This window comes from Bubalus bubalis, chromosome 8 (assembly GCF_019923935.1).
Source record: "Bubalus bubalis isolate 160015118507 breed Murrah chromosome 8, NDDB_SH_1, whole genome shotgun sequence".
NCBI classification, from domain to species: Eukaryota; Metazoa; Chordata; class Mammalia; order Artiodactyla; family Bovidae; genus Bubalus; species Bubalus bubalis.
This window is the reverse complement of record NC_059164.1, coordinates 66,699,086-66,715,524: the sequence shown is the minus strand read 5'-3', so window position 1 is coordinate 66,715,524 and position 16,439 is coordinate 66,699,086. Positions and strand designations below refer to the sequence as shown.

At 42.0% G+C, this 16,439-nt stretch overlaps 1 protein-coding gene across 1 annotated transcript in view; it reads right to left on the bottom strand.

The window, feature by feature from the left end:
* Positions 1-16,439, bottom strand: part of CPVL (carboxypeptidase vitellogenic like) — a 79,399-nt gene that overhangs the window by 52,272 nt on the left and 10,688 nt on the right. The window contains exons 5-6 of the mRNA XM_045166418.1: positions 3,766-3,888; positions 3,069-3,200 (exon numbers count right to left, since the gene is read on the bottom strand). Coding sequence (XP_045022353.1) covers positions 3,069-3,200; positions 3,766-3,888 — 255 coding nt within the window. The remainder of the gene's footprint in view (positions 1-3,068; positions 3,201-3,765; positions 3,889-16,439) is intronic.

Below are 16,439 nucleotides of genomic sequence, written 5' to 3'. Positions count from 1 at the left end.
GATCGCTGGGAGAAATATCAATAACCTCAGATATGCAGATGACACCACACTTATGGCAGAAAGCAAAGAAGAACTAAAGAGCCTTTAGATGAAAGAGGGGAGTGAAAAAGTTGGCTTAAAACTCAACATTCAAAAAACTAAGATCATGGCATCCAGTCCCATCACTTCATGGGAAATAGATGAGGAAACAGTGGAAACAGTGAGAGACTTTATTTGGGGGGGCTCCAAAATCACTGCAGATGGTGACTGCAGCCATGAAATTAAAAGACGCTTGCTCCTTAGAAGAAAAGTTATGACCAACCTAGACAGCATATTAAAAAGCAGAGACATTGCTTTGCCAAAAAAGGTCTGTCTAGTCAAAGCTATGGTTTTTTCAGTAGTCATGTATGGATGTGAGAGTTGGACTATAAGGAAAGCTGAGCACTGAAGAATTGATGCTTTTGAACTGTGGTGTTGGAGAAGACTCTTGAGAGTCCCTTGGATTGCAAGGAGATCCAACCAGTCCATCCTAAAGGAAATCAGTCCTGAATATTCATTGGAAGGACTGACGCTGAAGCTGAAATTCCAATACTTTGGCCACCTCATGCGAAGAGTTGACTCATTGGAAAAGACCCTGATGCTGGGAAAGATTGAAGGCGGGAGGAGAAGGGGATGACAGAAGATGAGATGGTTAGATGGCATTACCGACTCGATGGACATGAGTTTGAGTAAGCTCTGGGAGTTGATGATCAACACGGAAGCCTGGCATGCTGCAGTCCACAGGGTCGCAAAGAGTCTGACACGACTGAGTGACTGAACTGAACTGAACTGATTGCATAAGTTGAAACACATTTTCCCACTACCTGCTGACTTACCTAAGTATCATTTTATTTCCCTTGAAAAAGCAAAAGCGTTTTCATTTATCACTCAAGATTTTGGACCAGTGATCCACAGAGACATTGCATACCTTCAGGATTTTGGGGTGGGGATGTGGTTCTCTTTTTTCTGGTGAATCTGGTTTGGGAGAGACCTCATATGCCATTTTCTCATTGTCTCGGAATATACAAAACACCTAAACTTCTCAACAGTTTCACTAATTCCGTGGGTGCTTAGGCTGCTGCTGGAGCATGCACCACAGACATCTATCTGCTTTATTTATCCCCCATACCTTTTTTAAAAAAAAAAAATGTGGACCATTTTCCAAGTCTTTATTGAATCTGTTACAATACTGCTTCTGTTTCATGTTTTGGTATTTTGGCCGTGAGGCATGTGGGGTCTTAGCTCCCCCACCATGGATCTCACACCCACCCCCTGCATTGGAAAGCAAAGTCTTAACCACTGGGCTGCCAGGGAAAGTGAAAGTCACTCAGTCATGTCCGACTCTTTGCAACCCTATGGACCATACGATCCATGGAAATCTCCAGGCCAGAATACTGGAGTGGGTAGCCTTTCCCTTCTCCAGGGAATCTTCCCAACCCAGGCATCAAACCCAGGTCCTCCCATTGCAGGCAGATTCTTTACTAGCTGAGCCACAAGGGAAGCCCAAGAATACTGGAGTGGGTAGCCTATCCCTTCTTCAGTGGATCTTCCTGACCCAGGAATCCAACCAGGGTCTCCTGCATTACAGGCAGATTCTTTACCAACTAAGCTCTCAGGGAAGCCCCAGGACTGCCAGAGAAGTCCCTCTTTATTCCTTTGAAGCTATCAAATGTTCTTGTTCTTGATATTGCTTAATCCCTGTATGCTTCTTCAAAAACACATCGCATGTCTCATGTGCAGATGGGCCTCATCCAATGTTATATTTCATATTAATTCTAAATTCTGAAAGTTTAGTCCTTTTTACCCTTCCTGCCTACCACAGTAAATAGCCTAAAACCAGTCTTGAAAATACTGTGATTGTGAGTTGAAGAATGACCCAGCATGTCTCCAATAAGATCTTTCTTCCGTCACATTCACAATTGCATAAGAAATCCTGTATGCACACTGCAGCCATATCAAGGGTCCTGGAGCAGAAAGGGGAGCCCACCAGCGTCCTGCAGAGTGACCCAGGACTTCCTGAGCTCCAGCACTCACACAGCTTGCTGCTGTCAGAATTCACAGCATCACTCCCTGGGGATTTTCAGGTAGTGCCCTGGCACCCTATTTGTAAAACGGAGCATCATTTTGTTACCCCACTCTTCTCCATAAATTTGTATGTCTCCTGTTTTGATCTGAACCAGCTGACCTGCAGTGCCTTAAGTCTATTAATATCAGGCCTCAGCTTTAATAATAACAATGCTGTTAGGTTAACGGTGACAGGCTGTGCTTTCAATAACAAGATTAAAGGCCTCAAAATTCAGTCACACCACATTTACTGGGTCAAACATCATGGCTTTATGGCAAAGGTGGCATAACCCCCAAGGAAGACTGCTTACACATGATCTTTGTTCGCACAGGCCAGCAAACAAAGTCCCCCCCGTATCCTAATATTTAGTAGAGTCTTAGGTTTTAAACAACCAAAAAAAAAAAAAATGGTTCAAGAACATAATCATATTATTGGATCCTCAAATTCAATTTTAGGAGTGATGTGATGATATTCACAAAAGCCAACAGCTCTTTGCAAAAGTTGCAAACGACCACACCACCGTTTATACTCTTTGTTCCAGACACACAGGCACATGTGACATTTGTTAAACTGCGGCCACCTCCCCAGCTGGAGCCCCGTGTGCGGATATTCCCCTCTGAAGGGCTTAGAGCACATGTGGACGCATATGCATCCACTTTCCAGGTTGCCTTTCTTCTGATTTCCCTATAGTAGGGTGCCTCGAGGGCGACACAGCATGTACAGAAATCAAAATAGTTAATGAAAGACACAGTTATATAAACACCCCGAGGTGAGCTCAGGTTTAAAATATTGCCAAAGTAAATTCAAAGAAACCCAGATGGTCCTTTTCTTCCTTATGAGCCCACTCGTCTCGCCTCCTGACCTGTGACAGCACCCCGGATACAGCTTCTCTAACAATAAAACACCAGGCCAGGCACCCCAGTGCTTCCAGGACCTTCTCAGATGGTGCTTATTGCTCCAGGGCAGCGCGGGACCCAGAACTCACTTCAAAGGCTTGAAGCCACTTCTCCTGGTGGATGAATTTCACGCAGTCATTGCATTGCTTCTGGAAGTACTTTTTCTCCTGCTCATCCAACAAGCCAATTTGGAACAGGAATGATGGGTAGCCCTCTATGATCTGAGGAGAAAAGAGGCAAACACAGACACGACAGGGAAAGAAAGGGATGTGAGGGGAGCCCATCTGCTTGAGAAATAACCCTCTGTAACTTGTTAATTAGTGGAGCGGGACAACACACACACACACAACACACACAATGCATACACAATACACCACACCCACACAGACATAAAACATACAAACACACAAACATACGTCACAGGCATCACCTACCACACAACATATGCAAATATACCACACAAACACACATACACACATATACCACATAACCACACAACACACACACACACACCCATATAACACATACATACACAAAATACACACAAACACACCAAGCACAGGCACACACACACTGACGCTTGCACTCAGCCAACCTAGGCTGACACAGTAAGTTGACACCATAGAACATTTGGTAAAAATTAGAAGATTTAAATCATTAGTCATTCAAGGAACAGTATTTCCCTTTATGAAGTTAGGTCTCTAGGGTTAAGAGGAGCCTCTGTCTGATTAAAGGGGATTGCATCTCCTTAAGGAACAAAATGGAAAGGAAAGAAGAGCCACCTACCGACTTGGGATCAAAATATGCGTCTCCGAGAGCAATTCCCTTCAGGTTGATCTTCATCGTCGTCACAGGGTTGAGTATGTGGATGTAGTGGGCGGTGGCTGGCACATACTTCCCAGCGTAAGACTGAGAAGGGCAGACATTAGAACAAACCATCATATATCGGTGCTGCTAAAATGGCACAGTTAGGTGAATTAAAATCACAATCAAACAAGCAGGATTTCCACAAGACTTGCACCATGCATTTTATTCTTAACCTCACACTGCAAATTTCACAGCAGCGCTGAGCTCAGTCCCTTCCTTCTTTTGTCATCCCCAACAGTACCAAGTGACGTGCAAGTTACAGGTCCGAAGCACAAAGTACTAAGTGAACGTCCTAATTTCTTTCCAAAAGAAAGTAACATGGACACCAGTGAACACAATTCTGCCATCCTTAGGGTTTCTCTTACCAGAAAGTTCCATTGCAAGCTTTATTTTAAAAAAAAAAACCTAAAAGCCAAAGTTAAGATTTCAAAATCTGTATAATGATGCCAAAATTTGAAATCAACATGTATTAAAGGAAGAGGAAAAGGAAAAATTATATTTATTGGCCACTTGAACTTACCTCTGTTTTCAGCCTTTTACAGTAAAAGGCTCTTTTTAAATTTTGAAATATTTTGTGGACATAAACATGATAATAATTCTTCTTTTAGATTATGCTGAAAAGAGCTATTATTGGTTGTGATATTTAAAAATAGTTCTGTATTCTTTCCATGAAAAAGCTGCCTTCCTGACATCTCCACTTGTGTGTCTAGTATTAAACTTCCTATGTTCAAAATGAAGCTCCAACCCTCCAACCCTCCCTGCAGCCTCTCTTTCCATTAATGTTAACTTTGTTCTTCTAACTGCTCAGGCCAACACACTTGGCCTTGTCCTCTTTCACTCAAACCTCACAAAAGTCCATCAGTGAATCTCATCAACTCTACCTATTCTATCAAGACAAATGCAGAATCCAGTGTCTTTCCACATCCGTACTTTATTACCTTGCCCCAGGTCACCATCATCTCTCACCTAGATTCTTGCAGTAGCCTCCTCAATGGGCCTCTGTTTTTGCTCTTCCAGTTTAATTTCAAGACAGTGGTCTGTCAAATAAGATCAAGCAACTCCTCTGCTCAAACCCGCTAATGACTTCCCATCTCCCTCAAAGCAAAAGCCAAGTCCTTTTTCTGAGGCATAAGGGCTGACATGATTTGGTCACTTCCCTCATATTATCCTCTACTGTCCTCTTCCTCATCATCTCCAGCCCCTCTCAGACCAAATCTTAACTGTGATATGCACTATTCCTTCCCTTGCATTAGCTGTTCCTGTCCCTGGAATGCTCTTTCCCGGATATCCATCTGGTTAACTCCCTCACTTCCTTAAGTGAGCCTTTCTCAGAGTTGCCCTCCCTAACACTACTTTTTGATATTTTATACTCCCTTTCTCTCCTTTTTCATCTTAATCTTTATCATTCTCCAACAGACTTTTATTATCTTGTGCATTGTTATCCTCTACCCACACTAGAACAGAAGACCCATGAACACAGATATGTCTATTTTGTTTATGAATGCTTTCCCTGTGCCTGGTGCTGTGTTTTTGTGCGTGCTCAATAAACAGCTGCTGAATGAATGAATTCTGAATTAACTTACATGCCTTTGAGAATCAGCAATGCACATATGTTTTGGATAGACTAGAGGCATTAGGTGGGTGCATATGGACCTGTAGAACTTTCACAGTATTTCCAAGGCTTTCCAGGGCTCCAAAGTTCACAGTCTGAGAATTCTGGAAAGTTTTCATTTTTATTCCATGCCACAATCATATGCTGGAGTTATTATTCCCATGTCGACGTAAGGACATTGGGGCTCAAAGAAGTTAAGTGGTAGAGCCAGAATTAAACCTTGTCTGAGTGTAGGAGTGAGTGAAAGTCGCTCAGTCATGTCTGACTCTTTGCGACCCTGTAGTCCATGGAATTCTCCAGACCAGAATACTGGAGTGGGTAGCTTTTCCCTTCTCCAGGGGATCTTCCCAACCCAGGATCGATCCCAGGTCTCCCGCATTGCAGGCGATTCTTTACCAGCTGAGCCACAAGGAAAGCCCAAGAATACTGGAGTAGGCAGCCTATCCTTTCTCCAGTGGATCTTCCCGTCCCCTGGATCGAACCCATGTCTCCTGTGTCTCCTGCCATTGCATACAAATTCTTTTCCGCTGAGCCACCAGGGAAGCCCAATTTTAAAAATGAAAGTGAAAGTCGCTCAGTCGTGTCTGACTCTTTGAGATTCCATGAACTATACAGTCCATGAAATTCTTTAGGCGAGAGTACTGGAGTGGGTAGCCTTTCCCTTCTCCAGGGGATCTTCCCAACCCAAGGATCGAACCCCGGTCTCCTGTATTGCAGACAGATTCTGTACCACTGGCCTATCAGGGAAGCCCCAAATGTGGTCTGACCTATTCTGAATCCTAAACCACCTCCAAATTATGAAAGAAGAATGTAATTTCCATAGTTTATATAAAATCACCTCACTAATGAACTCCTCTTGTAATAATAATTATTTAGGCAAAGTGTTGAGTCAAAGTGTACTCATGAGTGGGCTTCCCAGGTAGCACTAGTGGTAAAGAACCCACCTGCCACTGCAGGAGATGTAAGAGATGCGGGTTCAATTCCTGGGATAGGAAGATCCCTGGAGGAGGACATGGCAACCCATTCCAATATTCTTGCCTGAAGAACCCCAAGGACAGAAGAGCCTGGGGGGCTACAGTCCAAAGAGTCTCAGAGTCGGACATGACTAAAGCGACTTGCACAGCACATACTCACGAGTACACTTTAACTTCCCTATGTGGTGCTATCAAGATGTGTTTACATGTCTGAAATTTGGCTCGTATAATTTTGCTATATTCTCTTTTTAGGGACAGTAAGTGTATCAAGTAATAGTTCTATAAATTGACCCCAAAAAGCAAACATTTTTGAATAATCATTTCACTGGTAAAGATCTATTATGTACTCTTCATTCAGTGGTGGTTTATCCGGCAACGTTTCTGTCAAAGGTATCAAGATAGATACCTTTGAGTAGACACAAAAATAAATAAATCACAAAACACAATTTCTTTAAAAAATATATTATGGAAAACTTGACTCATATGTGATTAAGGCTAAGTTTACCATTTTCATGGCTTATTATTTCTACCATGTGTACATTGCCCAGCACATACTAGGTACGTAAAAAGACATCTGATAAATGAATGACTCGTCTGACATTTCTAAACATTTTTTTTCTCTATTGCAAATTAGTACAAATGCTAAAAAAGTATACATTCCAGTGATGTTATCACTCAAGTTGTCTTGTTATAAGACCTGGCAATAAAACCCCTCGCTTGCCTTTTTCAGAGATAGAAGAGTGTGTATTTTATAGGCAGTGATGACAAATCTAGACTAAAACAGTCACATTTTTATGGCCCCTTCCCCCTTGCGATCATCATGCATCTCTGAGATATATTCAGGCAGGAGATTAAGAAGGAACACCCTCTCAGTTTCCGAGCATCTACTATGAACATGTTATTTCCCTTACTCTAATTTGAGCCAATGTAAAGTTAACATTATCTTCCTATATTTTAAAATCATGAAAACAAAGGTCTGTGCCCTTTCAGTCATATGCCCACTTGGAATTCTATCCGGGCTTCGCTGCCTCCACTCTTCCCATGTCTCACATCAAATCACATTTCAATCAACGGTCCTGAAATGATGGCGAGTCTCTGGTCCCCAAAACTGGGACCCACTCTTGGATTTAGCCACTGCACACTTGCCAAGTGGATCACTTACAGAAAATAAGAAAGTGAAATGGGTAGTTTTATTTTGTTTTATTGGGCTTCCTGGGTGGCTCAGTGGTAAAATATATATATATCCGTCTGCCAACGCAGGAGACTCAAGAGATGCAGGTTCAATTCCTGGGTCGAAAAGATCCCCTGGAGTAGGAAATGGCAACTGCTCTGGTATTCTTGCCTGGAAAATTCCATAGACAGAGGTGCCTGGCAGGCTATAGTCCAAGGGGTTGCAAAGAATCAAACATATATCTACAGTCATCAAGACAGTATGGTACTGGCACAAAGACAGAAATATAGATCAATGGAACCAAATAGAAAGCCCAGAGATAAATCCACACACCTATGGACACCTTATCTTTGACAAAGGAAGCAAAAATATACAATGGAGAAAAGACAATCCCTTTAACAAGTGGTGCTTGGAAAACTGGTCAACCACCTGTAAAAGAATGAAACTAGAATACTTTCTAACACCATACACAAAAAGAAAATCAAAATGGATTAAAGATGTAAATGTAAGACCAGAAACTATAAAACTCTTAGAGGAAAACAAAGGAAGAACACACTCTGACATAAATCACAGCAAGATCCTCTATGACCCCCTCCCAGAGTAATGGAAATAAAAACAAAAATAAACAAATGGGACCTAATTAAACTTAAAAGCTTTTTCACAATGAAGGAAACTATAAGTAAGGTGAAAAGGCAGCCTTCAGAAAGGGAGAAAATAATAGCAAATGAAACTGACAAGGAATTAATCTCCAAAATATACAAGCAGCCCATGGAGTTCAAAACCAAAAAAATGAATGACCCAATCAAAAAGTGGGCCAAAGAATTAAACAGACATTTCTCCAAAGAAGACATACAGATGGCTAATAAACGCATGAAAAGATGCTCAAACTCACTCATTATCAGAGAAATGCAAATCAAAACCAAAATGAGGTGCCATCTCACACTGGTCAGAATGACTGTCATCAAAAAGTCTACAAACAATAAATGCTGGAGAGGGTGTGGAGAAAAGGGAACCCTCTTACACTGTTGGTGGGAATGCAAACTAGTACAGCCACTCTGGAGAAGAGTGTGGTGATTCCTTAAAAAACTGGATCTAGAACTGCCATATGACCCAGCAATCCCACTGCTGGGCATACACACCGAGGAAACCAGGACTGAAAGAGACACATGTACCCCAGTGTTCATCGCAGCATGGTTTACAATAGCTAGGACATGGAAGCAACCTAGATGTCCATCAGCAGACAAATGGATAAGGAAGTTGTGGTACATATACACAGTGGAATATTACTCAGCTATAAAAACAAATGCATTTGAGTCAGTTCTAATGAGGTGGATGGAACTGGAATCTAGTATACAGAGTGAAGTATGTCAGAAAGAGAAACACCAATATAGTATATTAAAGCATGTATATATGGAATTTAGAAAGATAGTAACAACAACCCTATATGCGAGACAGCAAAAGAGACACAGACATAAAGAACAGACTTTCGGACTATGTGGGAGAAGGCGGAGGTGGGATGATTTGAGAGCATAACATAGAAACATGTATATTACCATATGTAAAATAGATGACCAGTGCAAGTTTGATGCATGAAGCAGGGTGCTCAAAGCCGGTGCTCTGGGACAACCCAGAGGGATGGGGTGGGGAGGGAGGTGGGAGGGGGGTTCAGGATGGAGGGACACATGTGCCCCCGTGGCTGATTCACGTTGATGTGTGGCAAAAACCACCACAACATTGTAAAGTAATTAGCCTCCAATTAAAATTAAAAAAAAAGAATCAGACACGACTGAGCACACATGCACTCTGCAGTCACTATACATGTGTGTACATATATATATATGTATATAGGTAGTTCATATAAGTGGCTTCCCAGGTGGTGCTAGTAGTAAAGAACCCACCTGCCAATGCAGGAGACAAAAGAGATGCAGGTTCGATCTCTGGGTTGGGAGGATTGCCTGGAGAAGGGCATGGCAACCCACTCCAGTACTCTTGCCTCGAGAATCCCGTGGAGCGAGGAGCCTAGCTGGCTACAGTCCATAGGGTTGCAGAGTTGGACACGACTGAAGCAACTTAGCAGGCAGGCATGGGTAGTAATATAACCACGTCCAAAACAGATTCCTCAATGTTCAGTCCATATCTGCTAACCTGGCAGTGATGATGTTTGCCTCGGTTTTTGCTTTTTAATGACTCACACACTTCCTTGCCCTGTGTCAGGGTGACAAATCCTTCCCTGTTGTTTTCATTAATCATTCCACTGGTTGAGTGACTCAGACTGTCAAAACAGTAGACAATTATAGGATTATTTTATGGAAAATGGACAGTGAAACATTATAATGAAATCTCAATTATTTTCATTCTCCTTGCTGAGACACATTTCTTTCTTTATTTTTCAAGATTAGATTTGTTTATTCTTTCTGAACCATTTATTTCTCGATTTAACAATTCTCTGACCACTGAGAGCACTTTAAAAGATAACCAGACAATAAATCAAGTGAAAAGACCCTGATGCTGGGAAAGATTGAGGTCAGGAGGAGAAGGGGACGACAGAGCATCCGATGGTTGGATGGCATCACCGACTCAATGGACATGTGTTTGGGTGGACTCCAGGAGTTGGTGATGGACAGGGAGGCCTGCCATGCTGCAGTTCATGGGGTCGCAAAGAATCGGATACGACTGAGGCAACTGAACTGAACCGATTTGATTTTACCCAGTTTTCCCTTTTCCAGATATGATTTTAAATAGAATAGAAGCCCAGACTCTGCGGGGATAAATTAGGTGTGGTTGTCTTATGGATCAGAAATGGACTATTTGGCCCCTTAGGACTTATAGTTATGATACTGTAATTTTATGAACTCTTGCCTCTTTTGTTCTGAGTTCTACCCATAACAACAAATAAAGCAACGACAACCACAATTATCAGCCCTGTGGTTTCTCTGATCTCTGGCTGGGGTTTACCAATGTGGGCAGCAGCTGGCCAAGGAAGTTCCTGAAGTCTATGAGTTAACACTAACCTTCTACTTTCGGATCAGACCCTGGCCTCATTAAAGCTCGGAACAGCATCAAAGCAATTATAAAAGGAAAGAGGAAAAGTGTGGCCAGAAACTATCTGAACACATACTATTTTAGAATTCAGCAGTGACCTTCAAATGAGGAACTTAGTCAGATAAATATATTTAACCATCATAATAATTCAAACTCGATTAGCAATCAACATGTCAGGATTTTAGTCTGCCCCTAGTAATTACTCCTTTCCAATATTTAAAGAAGTTGCGATTTCCAGCACTATCCTGATATGGTTCCTCTGCTCCACAGTGACCACATTTTGAGCTCACCCCTGGCAAGAAGGGCCAGAGATAATTAGTGTATGTTTGTTTGTGCTTGTATTTGTTGGAGCTTAAAGGAGCAACAAACCTAGACTTTTCCTCTGACATCAGAAGGATCTCAGAATTCAGCTCTCAATCTTTTATTTCTCCCACGAGAGAAAAAGGTCTCAACATTACAGTTGAACAGTGGTTTTGAATCTTGGTCTGCAATCTTTCTGAGTTCTTAAATGATGTTTGGAACAGCCTAATGGAAATCATGTTAGGAGCATACTGTACTCGTAAAAATAGTCTAGAGAGAATGTAATGCTTGGTTAATTATCCAGATGTGTAAAAGCACAATGCAATTGGACTTAAAGAAACTTGTAATTGTGTATTCCGTCGGAATCTCTCCCTTCTTACATGTTTCAACAACATTCACAGCAGACTTACTGCAGGCCTGCCACCCGGTTACTTTTAAGGAAGGAAAAAAAAATTATATCTAAAAATCAAGTTTCAATCAGCTCCTCCAGAAGAAAAAAAAAAACCATGTCAGAGAATAACACTTTAATGGAAACAATGTCCTCTGACAGAAACTTCACATATGTTAGCAGTTACCATTGTGTAAGCTACTCTCCGTCGTCTACATTTCTTACTAAAGTAGACGCTGTTATAGTCATTCTGTGACTTGCTTCTAAGTGTACCTTTTATGGTAAAACTTACAGAAACTTTATCCGTGATAATGAGCAATGGCTTTTAAATCTGGTTGCCAAGTGTCACTATTTACTGGCCCTAGCCCCTTACCTCTGCTTGGAAGTGGAAAAAGGCCGTTGTCAGCTTCAGCAATGACACAATGAGGAACGTCAGGTCATCACCGCCCTTTTCCCTGCTCTGTCACCAAGTCCCCAGCCACTCCAGGTGGCTGAACGTACCTCAAGAATTCACTTCAGGGCTGGTGAGAACCCTTCCACGCTCGGGAAAAAAACAGGTGAGCTCTCCTTGTGGACAGAGTCACACCAGTTTCATGTCGTCTAGCTGTCCCTAAGCACAGATTGTGGTGGAGCTACTCCCATGTGTGAGGGTGATCAAAGTGAACATGCCTTTAAGAGGGGGACATGCCTTGAAGAGAATTTTACCACAAAAATTGGTGAAAAGCCTAAGCTGCATGGAGTCACACAGCACACAGCAGTCAATAGGACCGGATTATGCTAGGACAACCTTGACTTCATCTAGCCTTGGGATAGAATCTTACTTCACTCAGCACCATTATTTCTACTGAAGAGAGAAAAGGGGTAGCCTTAACAAACCTAGTTCAGAAAATTAATGAATGGGGAAAACTAGAACTTCAGTTTCTACACAACAGATTGTGGTAATCTCTACAACTTCCTAGACATTGCTAGACCGTGCATCATCTAATTTTAAGACCACATTGCTGTGATTAAAAAAAAGGGGGGGGGCTTCTAATATGATTTTATCTAAATAGCTATTTCTCTTGACTATGGGCTTAAAAAGAAATGCAGAATCTACAGGAATAGACATATAAGAAAAACATTTTGATCTGTTTCCAACTTTTAGTCACATAAATTTATGAAAAAGTATCTACTGCCTTCCAAATGATATATTTCTATTTTGTTTTGAGATGATGCTTCTTTAAAAAATAATTCCATCAGTGACTACAATAAGTGAAAAAGATGCACCTTACCTCCCCGTAACTCTGGCCTCGGTGCCGATTTTAGAGAAATTCATACCCAGCTTGAAGCCAGGTGATTCGATCAGAGGAGTAAACACTTTTGTTTAGAGACTGTAGTTAATTCAACTTTTAAATAAAGAGCATGAACATACTGGACCACAGTCAACAAACTGAATACTTCATTTGCTCACTGTAGATAGAACTCAGTAGGCTGAAGCTGTGCATAACAGATTTAATTTAGTATTTCCGGTCCTCAGCCTACACATCTCCTCCAATCAGGTATTATTTGTGTCGCCATGCTGCTTGGTCCAGCACGGTAGCTCACTTCAGACAAAGTTTATAATTACTTCTGATTTACTCATATTCTTTTCCATGTAACTAAAGAATCAGTAAATATGTGCTGATTTGACTTAGATATGCTATCCAAAAGCCTGAGGCCCAATTTGCAAACATTTCCATATGCCCCCATTCAGTTCTTCAGGTTGCAGCTTAAATCTTGACTTTTCTAATATTAAACACATTAAATAGTCAAAATCCGTTTTCAATTCTAAAAGAAAATATTGGCAAGTCAGAAGAACATAACTGAAAATAGACATCTGTCATGAGCTCAAGAGTTAAAGCAGCTCAAATGTTATCTAATAAAATTCAGCAAGCTCCACGCTTTGAGAAATAATTACATTCCAAGGACTTCAAGCCTTTAGATCATTTGAAACCTCCATTTACCCCATAAAACTTTATGATCAAAGCCAAGCCTTTATGATTAAAATGAAGTTTTGGCCAGAAAGACAGAAATATCCAAGAAGCTGGGAACTTCTTTACTGTTTGTATAAGGTTAGGTTAGTAACCCTTAGTGGAGAAGGCAATGGCAACCCACTCCAGTGCTCTTGCCTGGAGAATCCCAGGGACAGAGGAGCCTGGTGGGCTGCTGTCTATGGGGTCGCACAGAGTCAGACACAACTGAAGCAACTTAGCAGCAGCAGTAACCCTTAGAGACTGCACAAAATATGGAAAGGATGTTTGACTCCCTTGTACAGACAGATCTATTCTGTGGGAATAGGTGGGTTCCGGAGACAGTGCAGTTTGAGAGGAGAGTGCAGCCAGGCTTAGAAAGCATCTCCATGAAGGGGGTTACAATCCTTAGCTTGTCCTTTGACCACAGTCCTTGGGTTCTGGAGTCTGGCTGCTTAGGTTCTAATTCTGGGCTGGATGAGCTTGTAACCTCTCCAAGCCTCATTTATCTCAGCTGTAAAATGGGTATGACGATAACAGCGCTAGCTTCATAAGGCAGTTGTGAGGATTAAATAAGGAAATGCATGAAACTGTGCTCAGCATCATGCCTGTCATATGATCCACTCTCAATAAATATCCTCAAGTAAGATCTACAAATAAAACAAAGGGACTAAACACTTCAGAAGATCCCCTTTGTTGTAGTTTAGTTGCTCAGTTGTGTCCAACCAGTGTGCCTGCCAGGCTCCTCTGTTCTTGGAATTTCCCACAAGAATACTGGACTGGGTTGTAATTTCCTTCTCCAGAAGGTCCCCTTCTAACTACCAAATTCAAGGATCACAAGGCTGGGCTAAGACAAAGGTGTGGCTTTCATAAACAAGTATAAACCTATTGCTTGGATAGTTCTCCCAGCCTGCCCCTTTACAAGTGTGTCAGTGCTTGAAATTCCCCTATTACAAGTATCCTTCTATGGCTTAGGCTCTGTCCTCTATTCAAAGACAAGTATATTGGGAAGAGGCTTCCCTGGTGGCTCTGTGATAACGAATCTGCCAACAATGCAGGAGACGCGAGTTCGATCCCTGGGTCAGGAAGATCCCCTGGAGAAGGGCATGGCAATCCCCTTCAGTACTCTTGCCTAGAGAATCCCATGGACAGAGGTGCCTGGTGAATTGCAGTCAATAGTATTACACAGAGTCGGACACAACTGAAGTGACTAATCAGCAGCAGTATGCTGGGAGTACGCTTAATCTAATTTTCTCTAATGGACAGTGAGCTGGTAACAGGTCAGAATTGGGGAGAGAAACAGAATAATCATGATGGGGATGGAGGAAGCATGGGAGAAGTAGGACCAAACACCATACAGCCAAGGAAAGGAAGGCTGAGAGGGGGAGTTAGGGCACTGTAGAGGGAAAGAAGAACCATGAAAGGGAGACCAAAAAAAGCCAGAGAGAAGTCTCATGGATATTTTTATTTTATCTGGCAAATGCCTTGCTCGAAGCCACTCTATAACATCCATTAAACACTGTGCCTAGTATTGTATGAAACAAATTAAGCAAACCTGGCTCTTGACTCCTGGGATCCTGCCCTCTGAACCCACTGGACCATGATGATTTCAATGAAGAAATCAGACTCTGTGAACCCGGCAGAATTTTGCTCATGTGGATGAAGATAAAGTATCCTATTAAGTTTGCTAATTTTTAAATAGCTTCAAAGTTTTGCCTCAAATAAACCCTGGTTGCAAACTGCTTCTAAGGAAAGCAGCCCACCTCCTGCTGATCAAAAAGAGATGCTCAGGTTTTTCAGATGCCATTCACAAGCAATCCCACCCATTGGCACAACCGCCCCTAAGCACTGGATCTTTTCCATGAGTGGACTGAAAATCACAGGCGAAGAGGACAGTGGATGGACCCCTCCCTCCTGCCACCTCCCTGCCTTTATGCACCAGGGCTGTTTTGCTTTGATTTCTAGCTGGGCCCATATACATTTGAGTGGATTCTAAAGAGTGTCTGAACCTCATGAAAAAGAGCAATCTCACTAATAGTTACTGGCTCAGAAAGGATAACACTTATGAAGAAAGTTAATTATGTGAATTAAATGCAGCTTGTTTCTCTTTTTGAAGTACATTTTTTTCATGCCTCGAGGAGAGTGATTTACAGACACATTTGTCTCTCTTTAGAGAAAATTAATTCCAGTTGGTGTTCCAGGCAGAAGCAGAGAGAAGGGAAGGAGACAAAGCAATTCTTCCTTCTCCACTGCTTCAAATGTGGGTCCACACCACGCTTTGTTGTGGCCTCGCCATGGTCCACACGGCAGGGGCGAGGGCCCTCAGTTGGTCCATACCCATTTTGCTACTAACCAAAGCTGCTAAGCTCCACCATCATCTTCTGATGAACTGAACAACTTCTTTTACAGATGATTTCAAAATAAGAGGGGAGACAACACCACACCCCAAAAGCAAGTGAGCAGAGCTCTTTAAACATCTCAGCCCCTGCTTACATGCATTAGGCCATATGCTTTGGAGCAATAATATATTGATCCAACTTTTCAACATGAATGGCAGTAATAGTCATCATGTGTTGGGTACTCTCTACAGCCAGTCACTCTGTTAAATATTTGAGGAGGATTATCTAATTAAATGCTCAAAACAATCCTATACAGAAGGTACTGTTATTACTTCCAGACTCCTTTACAACAAATTCAGGGTGCTGAACAGCTGCTCAAGTCGCTTAGAGCAACAAGCTACTCTCATTCACAGCACACAAAAGTGGAAGATATTTAGGTCCAGTACATTTGCAATAGGCTTCCCTGGTGGCTCAGATGGTAAAGAATCCGCCTGTGGGAGACCCAGGTTTGATCCCTGGGTTGGGAAGATCCCCTGGAGAAGGGAATGGATATCTACTCCAGTATTCTTGCCTGGAGAATTTCATGGACAGAGGAGCCTGGTGGACTACAGTCCAAAGAGTCGCAAAGAGTCAGACATGCCTGAGCAACTAACACTTTCACATTTGCAATGAGAAGCAGAAAACCATTTCTGAGATTATGCATTTTTTTTTCCAAGAACAGTTCTACAAATCTAGCAGCATTATTTTCAACCCCTCCCAAAAGTATGAAGAAATTAAGA